Source organism: Mandrillus leucophaeus, unplaced genomic scaffold, assembly GCF_000951045.1.
Source record: "Mandrillus leucophaeus isolate KB7577 unplaced genomic scaffold, Mleu.le_1.0 Scaffold287, whole genome shotgun sequence".
NCBI classification, from domain to species: Eukaryota; Metazoa; Chordata; class Mammalia; order Primates; family Cercopithecidae; genus Mandrillus; species Mandrillus leucophaeus.
In genome coordinates this window covers 2683732-2696930 of record NW_012102998.1, presented here as the reverse complement: position 1 = coordinate 2696930, position 13199 = coordinate 2683732, and the positions used below count along the sequence as shown (strand labels likewise).

Sequence of the window (13199 nt, the reverse complement as noted above, 5' to 3'; positions counted from 1 at the left end):
ATCCCAGCTATTCGGGAGACAGAGGCAAGAGAATCGCTTGAACCCGGGAGGTGGAAGTTGCAGTGAGCCATGGTCATGCCACCGCACTCCAGCCAACAAAACAAAACAAAACAAAATCTGACTCGGCCTTTCAGTCACACCAGTGAAATCTCTTAATACCTTCAGTGTCAGTCCCCAACTCTTACTAATTAAAGATAGTATTTGACCCAAATGTGCACAGTACCCAACACCTTAAAGAGAAATGAGATGAATCAGATAAATGAACAGGTTGATATTTTTAAAATTTGTCCACAAACTCTTTGATATCCCTCCTTTCAAATCACAGCTAAATTCCCTTCCCCTTGTGTATGAACTGTATTTAATGGCTGGCTTCTAATGAATGGAATAAGGAGTAAGTTACCATAATAAACTAGGTAATAAAGGGTGACTAAGTAATAAAGGGCATTGCAACTTTCTCCTTGACTTCTCTCTTGGATCACACACTCAGCTGCCATTTCGTTAGAAGAGCCAAGCAGCACTGTAGAAAGACATATGAGGTGAGAAACTGAGGTCTCCTGCCAACAGCCATGAAAGCCACTGATCTCAGAAGTGGATCTTTTAGCTACAAAAAGCCTTTAGGGCACTTTAGCCCTGGCTAATAGTTTAACTGTAACCTCTTGGGAAATGCTGAGCCAGGATGACCCTGGCTAGTTAGACTATTGCCAAATTCCTGACCCACAGAAATTTTGAAATAACAAATGGAATAATTTATGAGGTAACAATAAATAACTAATACAACTCTGAAAAAGGAAAAGGTATATAGGACTTTTCTCCATCAAAGGACAGAGATTATTGAATTGAACAAGGGAGTAAAGTACAAATAGTCCTGAAATTGATCCAGCCAACTTTTGACCACTAATCTCTCCCTGCAAAGAGAAAGATTTAACACTTTTCAAAATTTCAAAGTCAAGTCTTCAGTATATTCAAATGCAAGTCTCTAGTATACAGATGCTCCTCAACTTACGATGGGGTTATGTCCTGATAAACCCTTTGTAAACTGAAAATATAGTAAGCAAGTCGAAAATGCCTTTAATACATCTAACCTACCAAACATCATAGCTTCATGAGGCCCTCCTTAAATGTGCTCAGAACACTTACATTAGCCTACAGTAAGGAAAAATCACCTAACACAAAGCATATTTTATAACAAAGTGTCAAATAGTTTATTGACTACTGTACTGAAAATTAAAAACAGAATGGCTGTATGAGTACTCAAAGTACAGTTTCTACTGAGTGTGTGTCACTTTTGCACCATCATACAGTCAAAACACTGTTACGCTGAGTCATCCTAAGTCAGCAACCACCTGTGTATATGCTCTCCTGGTTTAACTGCAGTGCGGTGCTATGCTTACGAAATCACTTAGAAATTGACATTCTGTTTTAATGTGTTGTATTTCAGTTTTCAAAAAAGAATACACTTTATAATTTATAAAACAATATGGAGTCATAAACCTCATAGATTTATATGTATGTATGCATCTTTGGTTAGGGTTGTGGGTAAAATTGAAAAGCTACGCATTACCCTCAAATTTATATGAAGCTCTATCTTTAACAAAGCAAACAAATGGGTGCATGTCGCCTAACAAAATGGGTGCATGGACTTGGGTAGGGCTAACTTAACTAATAATGGAGTTTATTCTATTATTAGTACATATATTCTAGACACTAGAATATATTCTGCTGTTTGTTTCAAAAACCCTCCTCTTCGTTTCTCTTATCCCACCCACGTCCAAATATAGCATACCAAAAACAGGGCCAAAAACTAGATTGTCTGTGACATATCTGTCCTGTCCCAGACAAGTACAGATTAAGAGGGCCAGATCAGAAAATGTGTGTATACTAAGTAGCTCAAAGACAAGGGCAAAACTTTACCGCACAGAAAATACATTCAGAACTTTCCGAGTCCCAATTTCCTCTGCTTTTACAGGTCAGCCTAGTTAGTTGTCCTCCACGCCCCACGCCTCACGCGCGTTTGCATTTTCTTAATAAACTCATAGCAAGACCTAGGGCGGCGACGGGGGGTGGGGTTGAGCCACAGCGCATGCGCCGTAGGGAGCGACCCCCCCCAACAGCTAGGACGCTGCTTGGGCGGGGCCTAGGCCGAGCCTGGGCCGGGCCTGGGCGGGGCCAGGCGCGCGCCAGATTTGAATTTCCTCTGCGAGCAGTCAGTGCCCGCGCAGAGGTTGAGTTGCATAGCAGCACTCTCACCAGGGCCTGCGAGCAGTGGGCCACGGGTGCCGGCCACAGAGATGGTGGAAGGACCAGGCTGTACTCTGAATGGAGAGAAGATTCGCGCGCGGGTGCTCCCGGGCCAGGCGGTGACCGGCGTGCGGGGAAGCGCTCTGCGGAGCCTGCAGGGCCGCGCCTTGCCGCTGGCAGCCTCCACGGCTGTGGTCTCCCCGCAGGTGAGCTACTCCTGTAACCGGCCATGCAGTCAGCACGGGGAAGTGGAATAAAGACTCCATCAGGGTTCCAAGGTTTAAAGTGTCATCTCTTTGCTCTGGCCCAGGTTTCGTTTCCCAAAGTTTTTCGTCAATTTACTGGAGGGAGAAGTCTGTCCTAGGGCGCCTGCGCAGGAGAGAAGGGCTAGCGCTCTGGGCAGAAGCTGCCTGAGCAAGATGCCCTAGGGGAATCCAGTGAAGGTGTTTTATCCGAGTCACCTTACTTAACTCCTTTATGATACCCACATGGTTTCCCATGTCTACAGCTGCATTTTTTACTGTTGATAGTATCAAATCTCTGCTACCTCTGATTTGTTTTTTCGTCCCATTTTAAGCTTTTAGCATAAAATTCTAGTTTCTTGCTTGCCTAATATTCTGCAATTGGTAAGTATATCACAACTAGTATATAATTCTAAAACTACACGTAGAAAATGTAGCACTAACTTCTCACTCAGCTTCATATTGCCATCTAATTAAGGGGCAATGAAACCCAGTTCTGGTTCCCTTAAGTGAATTTATTTCTTTTTAAAGTAAACGAGCACAGCTTCTTGCCACTCAGGCATTCATTGCAGTCGATGTGGTATTCATTTGGACAGAACTTGTACTAAAAATATTTTGATTAAGGCATCATGTTTTAAAAGCCCTTTAGATGTGTGGATGATTGTATTTCATGGATACATGCAATATTGCTGTATTTCAATTTCTTCTGCAAAGCTTCCTCATAGCCTTTGGTCCTAGAAGAAAAAGTTGCCTGCTATGAAATTAGCATATGCTTACAACTTGAAAGAAATGAGGTTCTAAGTCTAAGAAAATATATTTTCAAACTTGGGAAAAAAGAATAAATTTTACATCTCCTTCCAATTGCCCTTTTGTTTATTTTGACTTGATATGCCAGTAAGTACTCTGTACCTATTTTTTTTTTATTATTGTTACAGTGTTTCTAAAATCGTTTCAGGGTACCAAAGATGGATTTTATATGGTTTCTTAAGAATATTAATATTTATGAAAATTACTCATTCAACAAAATTTGAGTACTCAAGGCACCTGGGGAGCAAAAACAAATACTTCCTCTTTTAGAGCCTATACTCTAGTTGGGAAGATACAAAGACATTCATTAAATAATCGCCTAAAGAAATATAAATTAAGTTCTGTGAAGGAGAGATACGTGGTTCTTTAAGGGCTTGTAGGAGGATCAGGGAAGGCTTCCCCAGGGAAGTAGCAAAGCTGAGGTGTGGGCCTGGTGCAGTGGCTCACTCCTGTAATCCCAGCACTTTGGGAGGCTGAGGTGGGCAGATCACCTGAGGTTGGGAGTTCAAGACCCGCCTGACCAATATGGAGACACTCCGTCTCTACAAAAATAAAAAAATTAGCCAGGCATGGTGATGTTGCGTGTAATCCCAGCTACTCGGGAGGCTGAGGCAGAAGAATCGCTTGAACCCAGGAGGTGGAGGTTGCAGTGCACTGAGATCGCATTTTTGCACTCCAGCCTGGGCAACAAGAGCGAAACTCTGTCTCAAAAAAAAAAAAAGGCTGAGGTGTGCAGGGCAAGTAGCAGCTATACAGCTCAGAGACTGGAAAAGGAAAAAGAAAAGACTGAAAGAAAGCCAGAGTAGACACTGCCCTCTCATTTAGGAGACAACTGCAGAAATCCAGGTGACAAATTTGGTGTCAAGTGCTGGTGGTGGAGATGAAGACAAGAGAATCACTATTTTAGAAGTAAAGATGGGAGGGCTAAGCAGTGGATATGACATGAATATGCTTAGAGATATCATCATTTACATGATTCAACCACAACGTATTTTGTGTTAGGTTTTATGCTAGCTCCTGTGGATACGAAGATGAGTAGGATATGCTTTCTGCTGTGAGAGTCAATGTTTTAAATAAATATCACCTCATTGGTATTTAGGAAAAATAGCTTAAACATTTCCTTTTAAGTTTTGTTGTGATTATCTCTGATGGTAAGGCATGAGATGCTCTTATATTGCATTCAGTCATGAAAAAGGATAACCCTATGATAAAGGATTAACCTGATTCTACAGATGAGGCATATGAATCTCAGAGTGAGTTTAAATCAGTTTGCTCAAGATTACATGGCTAGTAAGAGGCTACACCAGGGTTTGATTTTTCTTTAAAACTCCAAAGCCAGGCCGGGCGCGGTGGCTCAAGCCTGTAATCCCAGCACTTTGGGAGGCTGAGACGGCGGATCACGAGGTCAGGAGATCGAGACCATCCTGGCTAACACGGTGAAACCCCGTCTCTACTGAAAAATACCAAAAAAAAAAAAAAAACAAAAACAAAAAACTAGCCGGGCGAGGTGGTGGGCACCTGTAATCCCAGCTACTCGGGAGGCTGAGGCAGGAGAATGGCGTAAACCCGGGAGGTGGAGCTTGCAGTGGGCTGAGATCCGGCCACTGCACTCCAGCCTGGGCCACAGAGCCAGACTCCGTCTCAAAAACAAAAAAAACTCCAAAGCCTACCCTCTTAACATGCCGTAGCTCCTCTCAGCCATAAAAGATTCAGTAGGATCTTTATTGCTTTTTTAGCATACAATGGTAGGAACACCATAATGCTCAGTGTGTAGTAGTGGTTATTTATTAAATAGAGAAGTGCAACCTTGGATTTTTAGCTGTGTCTACTACCATTTTTAGTTTTGTTCGGTTTAGTGAAATCTCTTATGTCTATTCTGATAATTCTCTTCTAACAGCTTCCATCACCATGTTTGGATTGCACAAAAGAGTGCAGCCTGATGATGTAATACAAATGCTTCAGTACTGGTTAGGCAATTATTAACATCACTTGGCAGCAATATTCAGTAAGTTATACCCCACACATAAAAAGCCCGGCATTTAAAGGTATTATTTTTGATACCTTACTAGAAAGAGGCATTAAAAATTGGAATAGGTCTCTATGATTAGGATCAGGAATCTGGTTCTATGGACACTGGATTTTAAAATCAACATGGAAGGAATACACTCTTTGAGGCTGTTGGTAAACTTCTAAATAATTTACTATGGCTTCATCTTCTGGGGCTTTGATCTAAAAAAAAAACATAATTATAACCTTTTGTAAACATGAAGAGTCTTTTGCATTTTAGAGGGATCCTTAGTAAATTTCATTAAAACATGGTAGGTTGTCACAAACCTCTGGCAAGATCATTAGTGTAACAGATGATCCCATGTCTCCTAGGCATTTATGCCAAAGAGTTAAAGCTATTTAAATGTTTCTGCTACTGGCTTGCAATGATTAGTTTTCACAAGGCAGCATTTAAAAATAATTTAATAACTACATACTGCATTCTTTACAGTGCAGTAAACATGGAAAAAGTTACCAATGAGAGCTAAAGAAATATTTAATGGGCATTCAAAATAAAATATTTAAACCTCAGATAATCATACCAAAAAACAAACCAAAAAACACTACTTCAGTAGCTATTGCCGCAATGAAGTGTTACTCTGTCATATAGCATTCTTCTTTGTTCCAGTGTAAAGTTTATCGAGAACACACTTGAATGCATGTCTCCCTGTGACAACTGATCCTCATTTTGAGAAAACCTAGCCATAGAAGATCCCAGCATCTGCTAGTCATGGGTGCACTATATTATTGTTCTGAGTTATGATCCACTGTCTTGTCAGCATAAAATTGTGCAACAGTGTAAGCAAATTGCATAAAACTCTGCTGGAGATTGTGGAACCTTATGGTAAGAAACAATGTTGGAATATAAATGAACATAGCTGGTTAATGAGCTTTGAAAAGTCAATCCTTTGATTTTAATTGTTGGGTGGATACAATATTTTAGTGAAATATTTAATCTGCATGTGTTTTCAATTTCACAAACAGGATATGAAACAGTTTATTTATTTATAAGCATTCATTTTATTTGAAACATGGTCTGGTTATTTCCATCACTCCTTAAAATTTGATACATGTATTTAATATGCCAGCTATGTGTCTTTATATATGCTTCACAGTGTCAGGAACTGCGGAGACATTTAATAAAAGTTGAATGGATGGAGAAGAGCAAGGTTTTGAATAGTGCAAAATGATTAAAGATTTAGAAATAAATTCCATTTGGAATCTTTCATTATGAGAATGTGTATATTTTGTTGTGCATGTTATATGGAAATTCCTACTACCAGAATATAAACCATGTAGTAAATTTTCCTTCTTCAAAGTGCGGGGAAAAAATCATGGCTCATTTTATTGCCATTATTTAAAGAAATGAGCTAATCTACAGAGATTCATTTTCCAGTAAAATGAGGCTCATTTCTTTAAGCATCTGAAGGGGATACCTAAATAATTTAGAGAGCATGCATTATATACTTCCTTACCTTCTTAAATGGATACTGATAATGATTTCTCCTTAATGACTCAAGATCATCATTATCAGTATCCAGAATCCTATGGAGTTATGAAACAAGGGATAACAGAGAACAGATAACATTCTTACAAAGGAGGAAAAAGGGGAGGTGATTTTCCATGGCCATTGTAACTTTTTATCCAAGATGAACATATTCGGTATGCTGTAGAGACAAGAACATCTAACATCTTGATTTTGAATTCCCATTTCTTTGTTACTTCCTCGTCTGGGGATGCTTATTGTCACATCTTAGCTTATTTGGTCAGGATTAAATTAAGCAGCATATAAAATTCTTAGCTTAGTGCCTAGCAAAATAAACATCCTGGGAATTGTTCCTTTTTCTTCTAGATCAGAGCTTTCTCATCAAACCCATTTATCTGAGGAACACCCTATTTTTATGAAGGGTTTGTAATCATTTGATGCCTTCGGATAAGGTACAAAGTCTTTAATCTCTCAGTAAGTGCTTGAAGGCCCTGCACTTAGAAAATTGTAGAATATGTTTTGATGACTAGGCCTGAGGACCCCTATTTTGGTGTTTAGAAATCATTTTAAAATTATGTTCTTTGATGACTTAGACTGGTATATAAGTGATCTCTGATTAAAAAGTGTTGTTGTATTGGGGGGGAAAGCATGTGAGGAAAAGAGCAGAGACTGTGAAAGTAAATATGGTATTTTCTTCTCTATAGGGAAAATACTTAACTACACTCGAGTTGAAACATTTATCTATGGAAAAGTCTTATTCTGCTCTGAAAAGTTTATCTTCCTTGTCCACCCATGGATAGGCAGGATAAATGGTAATCAGCACAATAAATCATGTGCTGTCTCTGAAAATATATGTTGTTTTGAAGATTTCATATTATTAAGCCACTTGAAAATGGGAAGGTGAACCCTTCTCAATCATACTTAAAATTGTGTCAAAGGAGATTTTCGTCTTTATTTCAGAAAAAAATAAAAAGGATGAAATGTTCAAATAATACAGTAATAGATTATACGGGTCAACATGAGACAGTCAAGTGTATATTGGGCAATTGTGTATAGTTATAGCAAAGATAACAGGCTTATGGAAATTAGTTTTTGAATTTGGGCAGCAAAAGCTTGTAGAGAGAAGTGATAACCCTAGATTCTATGGTAGGACAAGTGAGTATCTTATAAATCTTAGGTTTATTGCAAAAGCCTTGCCCAATTTGTACACAATAGCTATTAAAACAAGTAGAACAAATCATTACCTGTATACCAAAATTTTGCCTTAAGATGGAGTTTTAAAAGAACAGTGAAAGATCTATGCCGGTGCTTGCAATGGGCAATCATAAATTGAACATTTTATTTTATCCCAAGTATATTATCCAGAGCTGATTATTTTAGAAATGATAGAGTACCAGGAATCCGCTGACTTGGGTAAACCATCCGCATGATAGACAACTGAATAAAAAAATCTTTATATGACATTTCGAAACCAAAATTAAGCACAGTAGTACCACCTATCCACAGAAGGTACATTCGAAGACACCCAGTGAATGCCAGAAACCATGGATAGTATCGAACTCTATATATGCTATCTTTTTTCCTACACATACAACCTATGATAGTTTAATTTATAAATTAGGTACAGTAGGAGATAAATAGCAGTAATTCTTAATAGAACAGTTATACTGTAATAAAAGTTAAATGAATGCGGTATCTCTCTCTGTCTTAAAATACCTTATGGGACTATATATACCGCGAGTAACTGGAACTACAGAAAGTGAAACCTTGGATAAGTGAGAACTGCTGTATTGGATTAGATCTTTTTAGAGCAACAATTTAAATGCTAAGTAAACATGTCAAATAAAAACCAGGCATTCTAGGACTGGTGGCCAAACACAGAGGAACTCCTCCCTAAACCTTCCCATATGGTTCTTTTAATTTTATGGGAAATTCTGGTAAGTAGAGTATTTTACTTCCGTTAAGACTTTTAGTAGTCATGAGAATTTGGTCCTCTTATGTTCTCACTCCATTACAGGTAATTAGAAAATAAGATACTGGGATGTTAATGAATTTTAAAAGGAGATTAAGTAGATGGTAGAGTAGAAGATTTTGCCAAGATATCTTGGGAAAAGTCAAGCAGGATGGGGATGGTGGGAGGGGAAGCAATGAGTGTATACTTTAAAGTCACACTTGGTTTTCAGAGCTAAAGGAGGAGGCATCTATTTAATCCCACAAATGTTCACTGAACCCCAGGCATTGTGTACAGCCATCAAGGATATTAGCTAAACTTGTTACTGTCCCCAGAGAGCTTATAGACCGATGGGGGAGAAATGCAAGTCAGACAAATAATAATTCAGTATAGTAAGTACTATGACAGTGGTTTAGAAAATACTATGTGAAATTTGGCAGGTAGAAAGCCTCAAGATTATCCTGCTGTCCAGGTGGGGAAACCCTAGCCCCAGAGAGAATTACAAACCATATATGTGAGCAAGGGAGAGGTTTTACTAACATTTCATTTTAATACCCAAACACCATCAGGTATGAAAAAAGGAATTCTTAAACATATTCAAGCCAAGGTCATATAGCATCTGTAGCTAGAAGAGTTTCTGCTGCACTGAAGTCATTTGATATTTTTAGGTTAATGTTTTTCTATAAGTTAATATCTACCTGTGAATTCCTTCACTTGCTCTTCTGTCAACATGTATGTTACAATATTAACATTCATCAGGCAATAAACCTCTTTTTTCAACATTTATAATTTCAGAATTTTGATTTTTTTAAAGATCGTATCGTATGTTGTTTTTAATTGCAGAGAATAGAGTAAAACACCAGTAGAACAAACAAGACATGTATTACACCTTTAAGACTTTAGTTGGAGGTTCTCTTTGAGTCTCTGTCAGCTAGGACAACATATTTCAATTTCCATTGACAGCCATGTGAAAATATATAATGGTCTCATGCATTTAAGTATATTGGGGGCTTTGTATTTTTGACTCTTTTTCCTTTCACAAGAGAATTTATTTACAAGGGAACATATTACCCTTTTTCTTGTTAATAAGTGGCCCAGGAACCATAAGACTTGAAGCACTGTCCACCAAAACTTTGTTTGCTAAATGGCCACATCATTTTCCACGGTTAGAACTTTTTTTTTTTTTAGATGGAGTCTTCGCTCTGTCACCCAGGCTGCAGTGCTGTTGAGAGATCGGCTCACTGCAGCCTCCAACTCCTGGGTTCAAGCAATTCTGCCTCAGCCTCCCAAGTAGCTGGGATTACAGGCATGCGCCACCAGACCCAGTTAATTTTTGTGCTTTTAGTAGAGTTTTCATCATGTTGGTCAGGCTGGTCTCAAACTCCTGACCTCAGGTGATCCGCCTGCCTCAGCCTCCCAAAGTGCTGGAATTACAGGCGTAAGCCACCGTGCCCGTCCACCATCGTTAGAACTTGCTAAAATCTCTGATAGATGACAGCAGATTTGCAGATATAGATGTCTGCTCCAGGATAACCTTTGATGCCTTGAGGCATAAATCCTGGAAATAAAAACTTTTTAAAAAAATGCCTATCCCCCAGCATTGGTTATGGGAGATGTTTCAGCTGTGCTTTTCATAAACTGTACATGGAACCATATTCCCCACAGTGTAGATTCTACAGAATCTTGAGGCAGGACCTTATAGGCTCATTTATCACATAGGAATTCCCTGGGGGAAAATCTCTGGTAGAAATCAGGATGGCTGGTTTTGTGTCTCTTCCTAATAAACATTATTAGGAGTCCTAAGCATTTTAATACCGGGGTAAAAAGAAGTTGAGGTTTCCATTAAGAACCCTCATTTTTGTCAGGTTTTTCCTGTTTGTTTTTTCAATTGATCTCACCTGAAATGTATGTCATCTGGTGGTCTGAGGTTCAATGGTTCAAAAAATTTTACACTTATTATTTCTTTAGGTATTTTCGTTTACCAATTACAACAAAACTCAGTGGGGCAGTACTGCTGAATTCGATTTGGGTGTTTTGATAGTGGGGTAGTTGTCTTCATGGAGTAGAAAACTTCCCCGGGAAATTGGCAGAGTTTTCAGAACTGATAGAGTAAAATTAGAAAATCTGTCTACTACTCTTCCTCTTGCTCTCTGGGCCATGGCATAGCAGGGCCTTTGCTCTGTCATTCCTTTTGCCAGGAGCATGGCTCACTTATTTAAAACTTGCTCAAATTTCAATTCCTTGATGAAATTATGATTGCTCCTTTAAAATTGCAACCTGTTGCACCCTCCCCCAATCTCGATCTCTCCTTTACGTCTCCATCTCTTTTCCAAATCTCCTAACATACTGTGTTATTGTATATTGCCTACTCTTTTCCCTTACTAGAACATAAACTCCATGAAGGCAGCTGGTTTAGTTGTTTTATTTATGGATGCATCCCGAGCCTCTAGAACAAGGCCTGAGACATAGTGGAAGGTCAGTAAACTTTTCTAAAAGGAGTTTATACAAGTAAACAGCCATTTTTAACGGGGAGGAGGATCATCTTTCCAGATGTCACGTGCCACTTTTGTTGTAGACAAAGCCAAGTGAATAACATGAACTGTTATAGGTGTTGACTTTTGGTGTTTTTAACTAAATGGTGTAAGTTCTTGCCAAAGCTGTTAACTTGGTGATGTGAGCAGACTTCACATGAGACATTTGGGACTCATGTACTATCTTATTAGGTGTTGTGACAGCACTGTCTACTTCATGGTTACTTCTCTGTCTCTTTGCTAGCAGCCATTATAAAACCTGGTAAAGTCAGAACTAAGTAGTAGAAAGAAGGTCCAGGCAGGGAGAAGACAAGTAGTGAGTGCAGGCCAGTCAGATGGTTTCCCATCTTGGAAGAAGGGAAGTGAGCCAGTCAGGTGCAGTGAGAAACAGTGATGTGGCAGCTGACACAGAATTTCATGATTGGCCTATCAGACATTAGATAGATGTTGAGTTTCAGCTTTAACTTTTTAAAATTTATTATTTTTATTACAGTAGGCTTCTGGGGGAACAGGTGGTGTTTCGTTACATGGATAAGTTCTTTAGTGGTGATTTCTGAGATTTTGGTGCACCCATCACCCAGGCAATGCACACTATACACAATGTGTAGTCTTTTATCCCTCATACCCCTCTGTCCCTCCCCGCAAGTCTCCAAAATCTAATGTGTAATTCTTATATCTTTGCATCAGATTTAACCTATAAAACTTGAAGGGGTAAAGGAGATTAAAGCACAGGAGTGGCAGTAGTAGCAAATTCTTTCCTACCCAAGAAATGGGGAATGCTACTATATATGAGAGAGAGAGAAGGGTGTGTGTGTGTGTGTGTGTGTGTGTGTGTATAAAATGGGTTAACATTCATCACCTGGCCTCTGCTGGGAGCTCTAAGAAAAACTAGAAGATTTCACAGGGTATGGCTAAAACAAGTTGCTAGTAAAGAATATTGGGAAAAGATAAGAGATTGTTGACATTGGAGTGGTGGGAAAACAAGGCTCTGATCATTGACTTATAAATGAGGGTTCAAAATATTAATAAGAACTTAAATCTGAGATCCTGAAAATGTACAACCTAATCTATATTGAGACGAAAATCTATATCTGCTTTGTATATCATCATCTTAAAAGTGTCCTGGGTAGTTTATAAGAACTTTTTACATACTGATTGGTTGTCATGGAAACCTACCTTAAAACCCACTATCATAATCTATACTTGGCCTGAAGTGTATTTGAGTGACTTAAAGTCCCTTGTTAGGGAGAAAAGCATCAAGATTCTTGGTGCTTCTCAATTCAGGGCTTTAAAAGATTGACTTATATGAAAACAAGGCAAATGTGTTTTTTCCTCACTGAGTGCTCAAGCCTGCCTTCCCAGTGCTTGATAATTATTGATAGGTACTGGAGTTCATCCCAGAAAGGGAAACCAAAGACTGAGCTTTGAGGACATGGTGGCAAAAACCTACATCTCCAACAGGTTCTTTTTTGTGCAGAGCAGGAAGTGATTGCTGTCATTTTTAATTACTCCTGTGCATTTATCTGACATTCTAAGCCAGTGATTGATTCTCCAGTCCTTAAACAAAGAAGGTTTTATATAAAGCTAATCGACTGAACTGTAGGCAGTTGGAAAATTCTGGCATTGACTGTAGCTATTTCAACCTTGAGTGGGTTTAGTGGAATAATGTCTCTCATCTCTATCTTTTTTTCTTTATCTCCCTGTTATCTCTCTTTGAGCTAAATACTGTGATTGTATCTTAACAAAGTCCAATTTAGTGAAATAAAGAATAGAGTGGACATGCCATCTTAAGCATTTAGAATGACAAATGTCTGTAAAACCAAAAGTTTGAGAATCACTGAACAATATCATTTCACTTTAAACTGAGGAAAAATTGTGACTTGTTTCTAGACTCTATA

The 13199-nt window shown here is 38.8% G+C and overlaps 1 protein-coding gene across 1 annotated transcript in view; it reads left to right on the top strand.

The window, feature by feature from the left end:
- Positions 1-2174: 2174 nt before the first annotated feature.
- NEIL3 (nei endonuclease VIII-like 3 (E. coli)) overlaps positions 2175-13199 on the top strand; it is a 52812-nt gene continuing 41787 nt past the window's right edge. The window contains exon 1 of the mRNA XM_011985556.1: positions 2175-2444. Coding sequence (XP_011840946.1) covers positions 2289-2444 — 156 coding nt within the window. The 5' untranslated portion in view covers positions 2175-2288. The remainder of the gene's footprint in view (positions 2445-13199) is intronic.